Here is a 14,092-nt window from a genome sequence, read left to right on the forward strand (position 1 = left end):
CTTATATCAAACATCCTGATGAAATCAATACAATCATAAACCCATCTTCGCCCCACATTCAGTCGGTGACGTCACAAACTCAATCCATAACCAAAATGGCGGATGGTATTTCGTTTTCTAGACTATACAGGTTACGTTTCGTATGACTACTTCATAATAATCGTGGAAATTTATTTTTCTTTATTTAGCGAGTTAGTCGAGATATTCTGAGTATGAATAATATTATTTAAATAATTTTGGGTTTAAGAGTCCCACTAATTTTTAACGAGTCCCGACTGCCATTCCGCCGGACTGCTGTAGTGCTCTTCTGCTTTCATGAATCCAGCGTCGTCTGCATCTTCAAACGTTTGCAGTAAGCCTTGGCTTGAGTAGAGATCAAGCATTGAGGTCGAGGAGGAAAGTCGTCGCTTATTTATCGAATTAATTAAGCGTTAATTTGTTCCAAGGCTTACTTCTTCTGCCAGTAGAATTATCACATTGTTGTTAGAACCCGTTTCGATTGGTGCTACGATCCCCTGGGGGGTTGGTTTGTTGTTCTTGCCTGGATCTTGGGCTTTTCTGTCTGGCAAATCTCTAGTCTAGAGGTTAAAGTGCAACTTTATTATTAAAAATGGGGCGGTGCAGTGTCTGATTATCATGTGGCTTTGATGGCTTCAAAGCTGCGGAAAAACGTGAAGAAACGTAACTAGTCTAATAAATAAAGTAAGTAATTTATTTCATTAATGTTAGGCTTAAATATTCATTATTATTAACTTTAAAACTGCATTAATATTAGCCATAGAACTTAAGTTTAAGCATAAACCACGAAGAAGCTAAAGTCAAAAATTAGTAAATTGTAGCTTAGTTTAAATTAGTGAAATTAAGACCCAACTTGGGTGTTCACGGTAATAAATCTTAATTTTAGTCTTCTGGGAATTTTAAAACCTTCGGGGTTATAAAATAACATGAGCTCTTCGGAGGAAAGTGGCAACAAAGCTGCTCAAGATGACAAAACCTTATCCAAAAATCCTGCTAAGAGAGATGTTGGAAGGGAATTGAAATCTATAAAGAACAAACTACTTAGAAAAGGTAGGGTTGGCTGAAAAATAGATTTTCAAAGGGTTTTACTATGCACGAACCGAGGGGCTAATCACTCTCCAGAGTTTCTGTACACCGATGACGGATTACGCGTAATCATTTAAGCTCTGTCAAGGACGGACGGATGACTTAAAGGTTACGCGTAATCCCTTTAGTACAGTCGCGTGCTCCGATTACGCTAAGTGAGTATCCCCTCGGAATGAACTTGTCTTTCGTATTAGAAAAAGGCTCAACTCAGTCGAGATTTGTTGGAGATGGGGTTATTTTCAAAGCTAAATTAATCGGTGTTGAGGAAATAGACGAAGCGAGAGGGGATAAATTATGCCAAGAAACGCTTCAAAGATTGAAGGTAGATCAATAAATTAAATTTGTATTTCAATCATCCTTGGTTCCTAATTTTTCTCGGTCACTTATAATTTTTAGCAAGTAGTCAAAACATCCGGTACCCATAAACAAAGAATAAGCCTTTCAGTTTCATTAAGCGGAGTTAAACTATTAGAGGAGAAGACTGGAGTACGCCAATTTTATTATTATTAACGAGATTGATTTTAATAAGTTATAAGATGAACGTTGTTGTTGGTGTAACGCAGGTATTATTGTATCATCACCCTGTTCATCAAATATCATTCATTTCGCAAGACATAGCCGATGACAGAGCCTTTGGATATATTTGCAGCCCAACTACTTCCATTTTTCATTTTGTTGCCATAAAAACGGAAAAATCTGTAAATTAATTTTGCTTATTTTTTCTATTGCAAGATGGCGCTGTATTAGTCAATCTAGCTGTTTTTAAAAGTAGTTTTTGCGTATTTTAGGCATCGTTGATCGTTTTAACGTTGAGGGATTTATTCCAAGTCGTTTTAGACATTAAGAAAAAGCATAAACTTAAACAGCAACAAGCCAAAGATGAAGTAAATACGTCTTATCTTAAAGCGAAGCGCGGGGAGCGAGTCACGTGGTTCAACTTGTTGTAGGGGAACCACGTGACCCGCCCGTATTTTGCTTTAAAATAATTCGTAAAATACTTATTTATTTCTTTATTTTCGCTCTTGACGTCAAGGAAAATGAAAATTTTAAAGAAACAACTTCGGTTTCTTCAGCCCAAAGTAAATCCGACACTAGTTCGGAAAAGCAACAAGCGGTTGAACCCTGTGAAGAGGCCATCTACGCTGTGAGTCTTAGATACCGTTAGGATATGTTGTTTGGTTTATTTTGAGGGTTTTTTCTTTTTTGTTTGACACTTTGCAGGAGGTTGGTCAGTTCCTACCTACAGGCGCAGGCGCAGGCGCGACTCAAGAAGGCCAGGCAACTAATACCGTTAACGAGGATGTATTAAAAACAGCCAATGATCTGCTATGCGGAGATCTGTTAGATTTAAATTTTGAGGAAACTCAACCAATCTCATCAGAGGTGAGCCGCCCCTTGAGTGCCACTCAAACCAAGCCACTCAAACACTTCTAGAAACGTTAATACTATTCTTTAGGCTATTTTCTTGGACAAACCGATTCTATTCCAGTCAGTTTCTGAAACAGTCGAGCCAAAAGAAAGTGAAACAACCGCGAAGACTGAAGCTATCGAACCCCCTGTCGATGTCTCAAAACCCCAACCACCCCCACCACCACCTGAGGTTGACAAATACGCCGTTTTTGAGGAGATAGATCGCGTCACGACGAGTATCTTTGAAAACCCGCCATTCAATCAACTAAATACGTCATTCGAGCAACGCGTCGCCTCGCCTCCAGCGGTGTCACGTGACTCTCCATTGATAGGAGGCGCCAAGTTCGAGAGCAGCTTTTCTTCCAGCGAAATGAACAACTCTTTCGAAACGGATTTCGCCAACGCTTCCTTCCCCCCTTCAATGGCAGTTCCTCCGTGTCTCTTCGCGGACTTGGATCCTCTGGCCGCGGACAGACCTTTTATCGATAAAAAAGTATTCTTTAACGAGATTAAAAATCCTCCTAGAAAGAATCTAAAGGATCTGATGACACGAAACAACACCATAGATGGTGGTAGTGGCGCCACTTCGATAATCGCGCCAAATTCTCCTCCTCCGCCGGTCGTGAGTATATTTTCAAATCGTGATCGTGACGTTGTACTACCGCCTCCCAATTATCCCCCGCCAGTCTGCGCTAATCCCTTTGTTATTGGTGGTGATAATAATAATGTCGTCTGTTCATCCCCGCCACGTGTTCCGCCAAGAGTGCCCACGTTTGACGTTTTTTGTCGCGATAATCAGACACTGCCCCATCAAACTAAAGTCGGTAATCCATTTAACGCGACCGAGGTCGAGATACCGCCTCCAAATACCCCGCCTCCCGTTTTAGGCGCCGCCCCTGCTTCCACCACCACCACTAGTGTTTTTTCTACTGATAAAAGTCCAGTTCTTCCAAAAATAAACGATTCGGATGGTGCATTTTTTCCCAGTTCGGTGGTTAGCCCCCCGATCGCGGTTAGTAACAGTAAAATCGCGACGCAGATACTAAGGAGTAGTGGAGCCTCCTCTATAGAAACCACCACCACTGGTGCTTATTCTTCGTCTTGGTCGGTATCTTCGAAATTTAATACTGAAGATACTACTACTAAGAGCGGGGGTGGCGACAGGGGGGAAAAATTAGGATCTGATAAATTTTATTCGAATGATGAAATTGCATTTACGGAGGAGGAAACTCATCAAAGCCCCTCCTCCTCCTCCTCCTCAATGGGTTTACGCAAAACATTTCAACGATCAAATTGGAATACTTTCGAAATCGATGACACGCCTACGCCTACGCCTACGCCTAGCAGCGAATTGCGCCGCCAAAAAGTAGTACACGATGTATTTGATAAAACCGATACGGCAACGGCAACAGCACCACCGTCGATACCAGTACCACAACTTGGTAGCAGTAGCAGTTTGGCAGCAGTTCAAACCAATACTAAAATGCCCTGTAAAGAAGCGCAGTCTTTTGGATCGCAGATATTTGGAACGTCTTCATCGGCGTCTTCGACTTCGGTTGAAGTTACAAACGAAAAACCGGAAGCTGTTGTTATGAGTCCGGAAGAATTGAGTATATTTAAAAGGAAACAAGATCCATTTGCCGATGATTTTTTCCTATCATTGGCTAAATAATAATGACGCAGGCGCAGAGAGGGTGTTTTTTTGAAATTTTTCTTCAAGACAAAATCATGCGGATACTTGACAGTCGACTTGTATGGTAGGTTACACGCAATACTTCAAGTTATGCATGTCTTTTTAATTGCATGCATGAACTAACACGTAACACGGTAAGGTTTCTATAAATTTTTAATTAATTTAAATTTCTAATTAACAATCCCCGTATCATTTAATATTTCTGACATCTCAAAAATTGGTTAAATTTAATTAATTTCAATGTGCATCTTATGTGTTTTGTGGCTTTTGTTAGTAATTTACTAGCTTTTCTTCTATGTTTCTATGTATTCTATGATTTCGCGCAGAGGAAACATCCATTATAGAGCTATCTCAGAGCCCTTAACGCCTGACGTCACCCATTCTATAGAGAGCTTTCAGTTGGGAGTATTAGGAGATGAGTCTCTTGACATAATTTACGCTGCCATATTGGTGGTGGGTTTAAACTGCGGGAATGAAGTTGAGACCACCCAATATACGAGTCCAGAACAGCGGTAAGACTTGGGAGGGTGTGACGTGCTACTATCCCCCGTCTGAAAGCTCTCTATTATCCCTACGTAGAACCAAAACGGTACCAAACATGGCCGCCACCCACTGCCAAAGCTAACAAAATCCCCTAGCGTTTTATACCTAGTTAGTGACGTCACAACTGGGATAGCTCTATTAATGCTCGTTTTACTTATCACCCGCAATATGGCGGCGCCACTTACAATTTATAAGACGAATATTTCTTTACTATTTAAGAATGACGAACCAATTTACGCTAAAATCCGAAATGTGAAGAAGCTCTTAGGAGGAAATAGTTCGTAATACCACGTAACCTGCCTTTTTCGAAACGTTGTGCCACCAAATTCAATTAATATCCTTTATAAAGTCATATTTTAATTATGATCAATCGTGAACCCCGTTACAAATTACTAATTATACAGCCGCTAACCCGTAGAGATTATTTCTAGAGACTTTCGCGAAGTCAAATGATTATTATAATCTATACTCATTAACGTTATAGTTAAAAAAAGAATTTAAATGAATTAACGCGATCATGATTAACAGGAATAATTAACGTTCATTTAACGATTGTTTTGTTATTTAAGGCAATTTCTAGATGAAAAGGTTTCGCCGCCGTGTTAGATTATATCTATATATATATATATATATATATTTCAGTTTATAAATAATATTAAAGTTTTTGATTTCAAAGTATTAACTTTAAATAAAAATGTTTTCTGAAAAAGTTTACAAAATCTATACTGAGTTTTTTATTATTATTATTATTATTATTATTATTATTATTATTATTATTATTATTATATGAAAATGTGTATCAGTGCGCAAACGCCTAAAAAATATAATATATATGAAATAAAAAATGATTCTACTTGATTTTCAAATTGATTTTCTATTTACGCTTATTTTTAGCAGGGATCCATGTAATTTAGAAGCAGGAATGAAGAATCTGGGCGTGCGTCTAAGTCCAGACGGGGGGGGGGAGGGGGGGTTGTGTAAAAGAAGAGGCGAGTCATAGCGACAGAGGTAAGTTTTTTCGCCGTCCCCGTCAGCAACGTTATCAAAACGTACTTTAAAGGTGGAATTCATAAACGTCGAACGCAACGCAATGTAGTACAGGCGAAGGCAGGGAGTCGTGCGCAAAAAGCAGACGTTTGCGCACGACTCCCTGCACAAACACAACATTGAAAACTACTTACTCCTTACCTTTTTGGGCATCGAAAAGCTTCGACTTACCTTTTTTTTGGCATAGTTGAATCGATGATGGACTAGAATAACACTTGGGTGCATCCAGCTAAAGTAGGCTTAAAAAAGTAGGAGAGAATAAAAGAGACTCAAGTTTTTAAAGCCAATAATGGCGACTGAAAATCTTTATTCACAATTGTCTCGTTTCATAAACAAAATATAAATGCACAATTTATAAACATTAATAATCAGTTAAAGTACAACGTTGCACTTCACCCGACGACTTCTGCAATCTAAAACGCAACAACAACAACAAAAACAAATTATTAATACCTTTGACCTTATTTAATCTAAACTCATTTAAATTAAATTAAATAAAAAACACGTACCCATTATGAAGCGAAATAATTTCATCATCAGCTATCTTTAATACTGTATTTCATCTACACTTGTAACTAGCCGCGCATTGTTTCAGTAACTCGTGAAGCAACGAAAAATCTGGCCTATCTTCTGGTCTAAAAAGAAATAAATAAATAAATAAATAAATACATAAAAAGAAATAAAAATAAATAAATAAAAATAAAGAAATAAATAAATAAAAATAAAGAAATAAATAAATAAAAATAAAGAAATAAATAAAAATAAATAAAATAAACTTCGTAAAAAACTTACCTGTAATTCCAACATTTTAACATTATATCATAGACTTCATCAGGGCAGAGTTTTGGTTTGGGCAATCGTTCGCTACGGTCAAACATTTGGAGGATATCGCCGCCCGTCAGGCCCTGCTCATGAAGCGGAATATGAAGTTTACCATTCCAAGGAATGATGGGAGTGAAATAGGCACGCGCGCTAGCTGTGGAACGGCTCAGGCTGGGTGGGACGCCAAAAATGGGGGAGGCATAGTAGGACGCGTTGATAATTGGTTAAGAGGGGCTACGGACGAATCAATTGCAATTTAGTCCGACTATTCCCCCCCCCCCTTTTGGCGAAACACCCAACCTAAGCGGTTCCACAGTTAGAACGCGCGTGCCTAGATTCCCCCAACCACCATCATCCTTGAGCATTTAATTAAATAGACATATCTCTTACCTGGTAGGGTTTACTTCCGTAGGACATGGCTTCCCACAGTGTAACTCCGAAACTCCAAACGTCCGATTTGGTACTAAACTTGAAGTAATAGATGCATTCGGGGGCGTACCATTTCAGCGGCCATTTTCCTGGTGTTTCAGCCTAAAATGATATCGTTAAATCCGTCATACGGATCGTTTATTAATTAAAATAACATTTTTGGATCTTTCTTACGCGATAGTATTCTTTCCCAAAGCCAAGCGCTCTTGACATCCCAAAGTCACTAATTTTGGCAAAGTTTTCATTTACAAGTAAAACGTTCCTGGCAGCTAAATCCCGATGAACAAACTGTTCACTTTCTAAAAACTCCATGGCGTTTGTGACTTGAAGCATCAACATCAGGATACCGTACAGTGACGTATCTCTAAACAACGCGCAAGTACCACGAGCTATTTAATCAAATACCTGACGTCGCGCTAATTAAATACCTGTGCGCTTTTAAAAATTTGTTAAGGGGTCCGAGAGGAGCCAGTTCCATCACGAGCATAAAGGGATCGCTATCGCAAACGCCTGAAATTTAAATAAACAAACAATGGCGGCGTTCAAAGTTACCCTAATGAGTTCAAATATTAACATGGGAGACTGAGGCATCCTTACCAATAAGACGAACAATGTGGGGATGATCTAAAGCCGCCATAGTATGCGCCTCTGACAGAATTTCACTCTAATAATACGCGTGCACCTTTTAATTAATTACAATTACGAATAACAAGGCGCGTTGAAGTAACTTACCTTTTGATGGGAAGCGCTGCTTTTAAGCATTTTAACAGCAAATAGAACTTCGAGGCTCCCAGATTTGAAGCTGCCACACCAGACCTCCCCAAAGTTACCTGAACCTATTTTGTCATTTAAGACAATGGCAGTTGGGTCTAAGCTAACGGGACCCCGCCGATGTCTTCGCAAAGTTTGATACGCTAACTCGGACTCTTCTTGTGACAAGAACGATCCGCCATGCCAATCTTCAACAAAGAAAACGGTCCTCATCGTCAAGGATACCTCACTTACCAAGTTGATGGCCATACCTAGTTTAGCGGGATGAACATCGGGCATCTGATCCAACTCGTTGATACCCAGCTCCTGTTTGTTCCGTTTTAGGGTTCCTTGCAAGGTGTTCGTATCACTGAGAGTAGCGTAGATATCCAGTTGTTCGCTACTTTCGGATGTCGAGATACCACCACCACCACCACCTAGGTTTGAGCAGTTATCATTGGACTTGTTGTTGAGAGGGTCGGCGGAAAGGTAATCGTTCCTCAAGGGAGAAGATGGTAGGGCTTTGATGACGCGACACGACGAAGAACTACTACCACCCGACCCCTCCTCATTTTCGTCAAAATCAAAATAAATCAGGTCTTCTTCAGGATCCTATAATGGAACCACCACCAAATGTTAACTCGGAAACCCAAAAGCAAGATGGCTACAGTTCCCTACTTCAACAGGCTGAGGACCTTCTTTGGTGTTATTTTTTGGACTAGTATCAATTAGAGGCGTATCGGAAACATCTTGCTTTTGGTGTATTGGACTACTACTTCCTTTTAAACTAATTGAAATACCCGGAATAATTAAATAAATAGACTTAAAGGGGTAAAATTAAAACATGCAAGACTTACTTTTCTCCCACCACCATCGTTACGTCATCATCATCTTGGGTGGTTGAGGGGTTCTTTGAGGTAGTTTTCAAAATGGTGGTATTTTCATGCTGGGGCGTAGATTTTTGTTTAGCTCCTTGTGTTGTTGAAACGACGACAGACGGCGACGAGGCACTTCTAATAAATATTAGCGAATCATTGTCTTTGGATTTAATACTACTAGTTTCAATATGAAAATTGCCGCTTTCAGTTTCCCCTAAACTGAGCGATCTCCCGGCGCCATTTAAAACGTCTTTCTTAGTTGCATAGTTAATCGTAGTTGTCGCCGCTTTCAACTTATTCTTGTTATTGTTGCATAGTTTCGTCATAGAAACGTCACAGTCCGACGAGGAATTTGGCGTGCTGACGTAAAATTCTGATTTGCGTGCGGGTATGGCGTTAGGTTGGACCTCAATCTCAAATGGCGGTCCCGACGGTGGTAATGTCCTTTTTCTCAATTTACCACCGCCGCTGCAGTCTTTGGCATCATTTCCCGCTAATAAGGCAGATAGAAAGGCTGGTATAAGATCAAAACTGGTGGCTTTTTGCATCGGTTTGGCGGTGGTGGTACCACCGGCGCCGCTATGACGTCTCGTTCCTCCAACTAAATCCTCAGTCTCTTTACGCGCTTGACCACCAGGAACGCTACTGCAAGACGTTTTTCGCTTTTGCGGAGTTAGGGTAATGTTTAAACCTTCGTTACTACTACTACTACTATGTTTGGCGGGTGACGTATTGTTGGACTGACTCTCGAAGCCCGATACGGTGTGCATCAATTTGGTAAATATTCCTTTTTGGTTCCCGCTACCACCACCAATGGCAACGGGCGGATTTGATTTGACCTTAATGGCGGAGGAAAAGGGAGTACTACTACCAGTACTACCACCTCCGGGTGAAGAAGGACTACTACTAGGCCTACTAGAGGGGCGTCCTACTTCCATATTATTATTTTTGGCACGGATCTCGCTTTGTACAATGGATGAACTAGAAGTGGAATGGATACTACTGCTGGATGAAGAATTGGAAGTATGAGTTTCTCCCGATTCCAAATTTGGACTAGATGGAAGGTTCAACGTTTGTTTATTAAGATGATTGGCTTGTTTTATACTGGAATGACTCGCGGCGCTGGTGCTAGTGGTGGAGGTGGTTGTGGTGGTACGATTGTCGCAAGGCTCCGTCAAGGCACACCAAAGGCCATCACTGAACAAACTATAATGGCTAACCAGCTAAGCGAGAAATCATTCGTTCGTCCGTTAAAACCCAAAGAAAGACAACTGAGAGAGCTTATAATAAACTACCTTACTGCGATAATGCTAGGAAATCTCTGACCATCTTGAATGGCAAACTCCCCGGATGGAAGTACGTCAATCTTGTAATGCTTAATCTTTCCGCAGTGACTTAAACAAAATGCATAGCTAGAATCATTGCGTTCTCTCACTCTGAAAATTGTTATTTTTAAAATAATCTAATCAACAATCGGAACTAAGCCTTTTAACTTCCTGAATGAAATGATTTCCTTACAAAAACTTTCCATCCCTTAAGCCACTTTCTAGGAGCGCCTTCTCGGCTTGTTCCCGAGATAACTGGCCATGAAACCAAGGTTGAATCTCGTGTAGCGTTTTAATAATCAAGTGCTTAACGTCATTGTGTTCTTCCGACATACTGAGCATTAGTTCAGTTTCCTAATATAAAATAACGCCATATTGCATCTAATTGCCGCCGAGCCTTAGGTACCCGTATATTGCACTTACATTTAACCCCCATTCTAGACCTTTCCTTATTATGGCTTGCCTAATTTCATCTTGCGTCAGGCCCCAATGGGTTAGTGGCAATATCGCGTCCAGAGACTTATTACAGGGTATTAGAGGCTTGCAAGCCAGCCCTTCCACTCCCTTAACAAGCTCTACCGGGCCTGGGAAAAGCTGGTGTGGTACACCGCATAAGCCAACATCCCCACCTGGTAACCTTTTTATGCGATAATGCAATATGCTAAATAAAATTTACATTTTTAGTAAAGTTCACACGCTAAGAGCTAGCTAGCGATATTTTGGGTTTCTACAGGGGCCCAACAATTACCTCTTTTGATAACATAAGGAGAGAACGTAGTCTCCGCTACTTTCTCTAACAAGATACATGCCATCTTGGCAACCTCGATCCCATAATATCCATTCGGCAGTTTCTCGAGAAATGTTGCCATAATAGTAAAGCATAGACTCAACAGGCACAAAGGCGGCTTTCACAACGAAAGGGGCACTTGTTTGAGCCGCATCTTCTTCAGACATGGTTCTTACATCGTTAGCCTAAACAATATAGACTAGTGTCGTTAGAGAGGGGGGTGTAAAATGTGTATCCCTCCCTCCAGGCGAGCTCTTGTAAGCGCCCAGTAGGGGGGATGACACCGAGCTAAGAGATAGAAGGGTAGGTATGACGTTTGCTTACGTAGTATTGACACTATTATCAAATATTGTTCTTAAATTTAAAAATAAATCCTCAATAAAATAAAAAATACTAGTTATTTATTTTAAACTTCTCGCCTTAATTATATTATATTATAATTAATTTAATTATTAAATAATACGCCAGAGATTATAATTTAATTCAAATTAAAAGCCTAGGCCTAATTTTATTACGGGTGTTGTTGCAATTTTTGCAAATGCAAACTCGCAATGCAATGCAATCCCCCCCCCTCATTTTACTGGCAACATTTTTTTATTTAGTTTCTTCACCAGAGATCCAAAAACGAAATTTTGTTTTATTAATTTAGATTAAAACCTTAAATTAAGGAACCTATAATTTTATTAAAGAAAATTCCTTTGGGAAGCGGAAATATACTTTACTTACATAGCCAAGTTGAAAGGCGCCGACTTAATTACACTAATAAACAGTTTCACACGTCTATAATTCGTTCCCGTTTTAATTAAGCCTTGGTAATAACATTCGTGAAGAGCGCGCGCGCCGCTCGCTTACTGCCCTGGTACCAAAGAGGGTATAAAGGAAGGGGAGTTGAAGCTAGCGGCCAAGCAGCAAAGAGGGTATAAAGAAGGGGAGTCGAAGCCAGCAACGTTACACGTATTATGAGAGTTTAATCTTTTCTTTTGGCGGATTACAATTTCTTTCAGTGGGGGGGGGGGAGGGGACACTAATGAACGGGCAATACTTAATCTAACCAAAAGTATATAGAGGTTAAAACAGAAAGTACACTTCGTTTAAACTTGCTCGAGCATACCAGAAGTCCTACTTTATCCCAGAACCGTGTTTACCAACTTTACCCCCTCCACGACCATGAATAGGCAGAGTAAACAAGCCATGAATAGGTTCAACAACCCATGAATTATATTTGAATCGCCAGCATGATGTACTTACTTTTTTACTTACCCTTTTTGGAACACCCAGGGCGGCTCCCAGAAGAATTTCGAAAATATAGGTATTATCAGAAGTATATAATACTTCTCTTCAATTATCCCCTTCTGGTATTATAGGTAATTTTTCATGAATAAATATTCTAAACTCTTGAATAATTAAAATAACTTAGACTTAAAATAAATATTCTAAACTCTGAATATTTAATATAACTTAGACTTAAAATATTCTAAACTCTAAATAATTAAAATAAATATTCTAAACTCTCAATATTTAAAATAAATTTGACTTAAAAAATATATTTTAAAATCTGAATATATATAAAATAAGTTAAGACTTAAAATAAAAATTCTAAACTCATTTAAAATAACTTAAGACTTAAAATAAATATTCCAAACTCTGTCAACATTTTATTGGGTTTAATTAAATCGAAGTCAGGAGTGCGTGGGTCATTTGGTTAGTTTAAGAGTACATATTTTATTTTAAATAGCGCAGTCAGGTGACGTCACTATCTAAAACAAAATGGTACTCTTAAACCGTACAACTCTCGCCACGGGAAGGCATGACCACTCCGACTTCGAGAGTCACCTGTTGGGGGAAAAGATTTTAAGAGATTAGTGCGCGCGATGCCTGCAGGAGGCGGGATATTTGCTAAAACATCATTATACAATGTGGGCAAAATTAATTGCCCACTAAACCAACCAAACACTTAATTCCTTTTTGAGTACTGGTTCCATATTAATATTATTATTATTATCTTATATCCAAGACAATTTCCATATTATTATGTATAATTTATAATATGGGCAAAATAATTCAACTCAACCTGTTGAGAAAAAACAGAAGAAAGTATTAATAATATTGCAATATATAATCAGTTCCTACAACAGTAAAGACAACGGTTTTTTCATTTATTTTATTTTCATCAATTTTCAATATTATTAATTATAGTAAAAGTAAATAATATCAATAATAGTAAAGGTAATCGAAGCGAAATAAAGACGCCAACCTGCTTAGTCGAGGAAAAAATATTTCATCAATAAATGAATGCAATATATGTATATTTAAAAATCAAAACCAATTATACCTTCAACACCTTTGGTTTTTTAATATACCACCTTCAACACTTATTTATACCATTTTTATATTAATACACCTTTAAGGCTTCAACACCTTACCTTTAACACCTTATTTATATATTATACTTTCAAGGTTTCAACACCTTACCTTTAACACCTTTTTTATATTTATAAATTCACCAAATAAAAACAACAGTTTTCGAAGTTTTATTCACATACGTTTTTTTTTAAAAAAAAAATATTTCAATTTCACAAATTATTAATAATAGTAATATTAAAAAATATCAATCATAGTAAAGTTACTTAATCACAGCGAAATTGCTGCTGCTAATATTTACGGCAAACGCGTCATCAAGTCACAAGTTCCCCTCCCCGCCCAAATTCACAGCAAACGCGTATTGTATTTTAGTCACAACAACAAAAAACATATAGGACAAATAGACGCAAAGAGAAAAAACAATGTTTAAAACACAAATCAAACAATGCCTTTTCTCGTTTCTTAAAACTAGAAGGCGTTAGTAAAGGGGGGGCCTAAATTGTAGGTGGGCCTACTCGGTCCGCACCCCCAGGTGTGCAAGCGGTACCATTGCCCATGTTAGTAAACAAAAGATAGTTATAAAACGACCCCAAACCGGAAGTCACCAACGTTAGTGGAGCTCCCGGCAGGGGGTCCCCTTAAGAATGATTGTACCTGTACCACGCGCAGAGAGATGTCGTAATTACAACTGCGTAATGTAACAAACATTCTTCTCTGATAAGGACAGCGGACACGAGTCAACGCACTAGTCCCTGGACAGCGGACAAGAGTCAACGCACTAGTCCCAAACTAACTATAACTATAATTCAAAACTCTCCTTAACTAAAATTAAGTACTTTGTACAATACATTATTCCGGGGACACAACACAAACATTTAAGTAGAACTACTAATCCGTTTTCGGTTTCCGAAGGTTATTAAATTCAACCAATCGGAGGTCGAGA

General features: G+C 38.9%; 2 protein-coding genes across 5 annotated transcripts; one reads left to right on the forward strand and one right to left on the reverse strand.

The window, feature by feature from the left end:
- Positions 1-315: 315 nt before the first annotated feature.
- Positions 316-5,608, forward strand: LOC149702262 (uncharacterized). Of its 3 annotated transcripts, none has more exons than XM_089866043.1 (10): positions 316-702; positions 905-1,068; positions 1,299-1,426; positions 1,501-1,590; positions 1,668-1,802; positions 1,893-1,988; positions 2,138-2,248; positions 2,326-2,487; positions 2,561-4,271; positions 4,970-5,608. In XM_089866043.1, the coding sequence occupies exons 2-9, from the start codon at positions 945-947 to the stop codon at positions 4,184-4,186; spliced, it is 2,472 nt and encodes an 823-aa protein (XP_089722169.1). In that variant the 5' UTR covers positions 316-702; positions 905-944; the 3' UTR covers positions 4,187-4,271; positions 4,970-5,608. The 3 variants fall into 3 exon arrangements, with proteins under 3 accessions (XP_089722169.1, XP_089722172.1, XP_089722170.1); XM_089866046.1 differs by having other exon boundaries at positions 2,561-3,136; XM_089866044.1 differs by lacking the exon at positions 316-702 and having other exon boundaries at positions 721-1,068.
- A 463-nt stretch (positions 5,609-6,071) lies between these two features.
- On the reverse strand, positions 6,072-11,670 carry LOC149702263 (uncharacterized). Of its 2 annotated transcripts, none has more exons than XM_089866049.1 (16): positions 11,515-11,670; positions 10,750-10,973; positions 10,425-10,662; positions 10,195-10,355; positions 9,977-10,112; positions 8,656-9,899; positions 8,477-8,585; positions 8,071-8,410; positions 7,781-8,007; positions 7,646-7,712; positions 7,477-7,558; positions 7,223-7,412; positions 7,010-7,150; positions 6,590-6,702; positions 6,307-6,432; positions 6,072-6,210 (listed from the first exon to the last, which is right to left on the reverse strand). In XM_089866049.1, the coding sequence occupies exons 2-15, from the start codon at positions 10,953-10,955 to the stop codon at positions 6,357-6,359; spliced, it is 3,330 nt and encodes a 1,109-aa protein (XP_089722175.1). In that variant the 5' UTR covers positions 10,956-10,973; positions 11,515-11,670; the 3' UTR covers positions 6,072-6,210; positions 6,307-6,356. The 2 variants fall into 2 exon arrangements, with proteins under 2 accessions (XP_089722175.1, XP_089722176.1); XM_089866050.1 differs by lacking the exon at positions 11,515-11,670 and adding an exon at positions 11,113-11,381.
- Between the last annotated feature and the right edge of the window lie 2,422 nt (positions 11,671-14,092).

Source organism: Phalangium opilio, unplaced genomic scaffold (genome assembly GCF_054372755.1).
Source record: "Phalangium opilio isolate 3A_F unplaced genomic scaffold, DU_Popi_V2 ptg000017l_1, whole genome shotgun sequence".
Classification (NCBI taxonomy): domain Eukaryota; kingdom Metazoa; phylum Arthropoda; class Arachnida; order Opiliones; family Phalangiidae; genus Phalangium; species Phalangium opilio.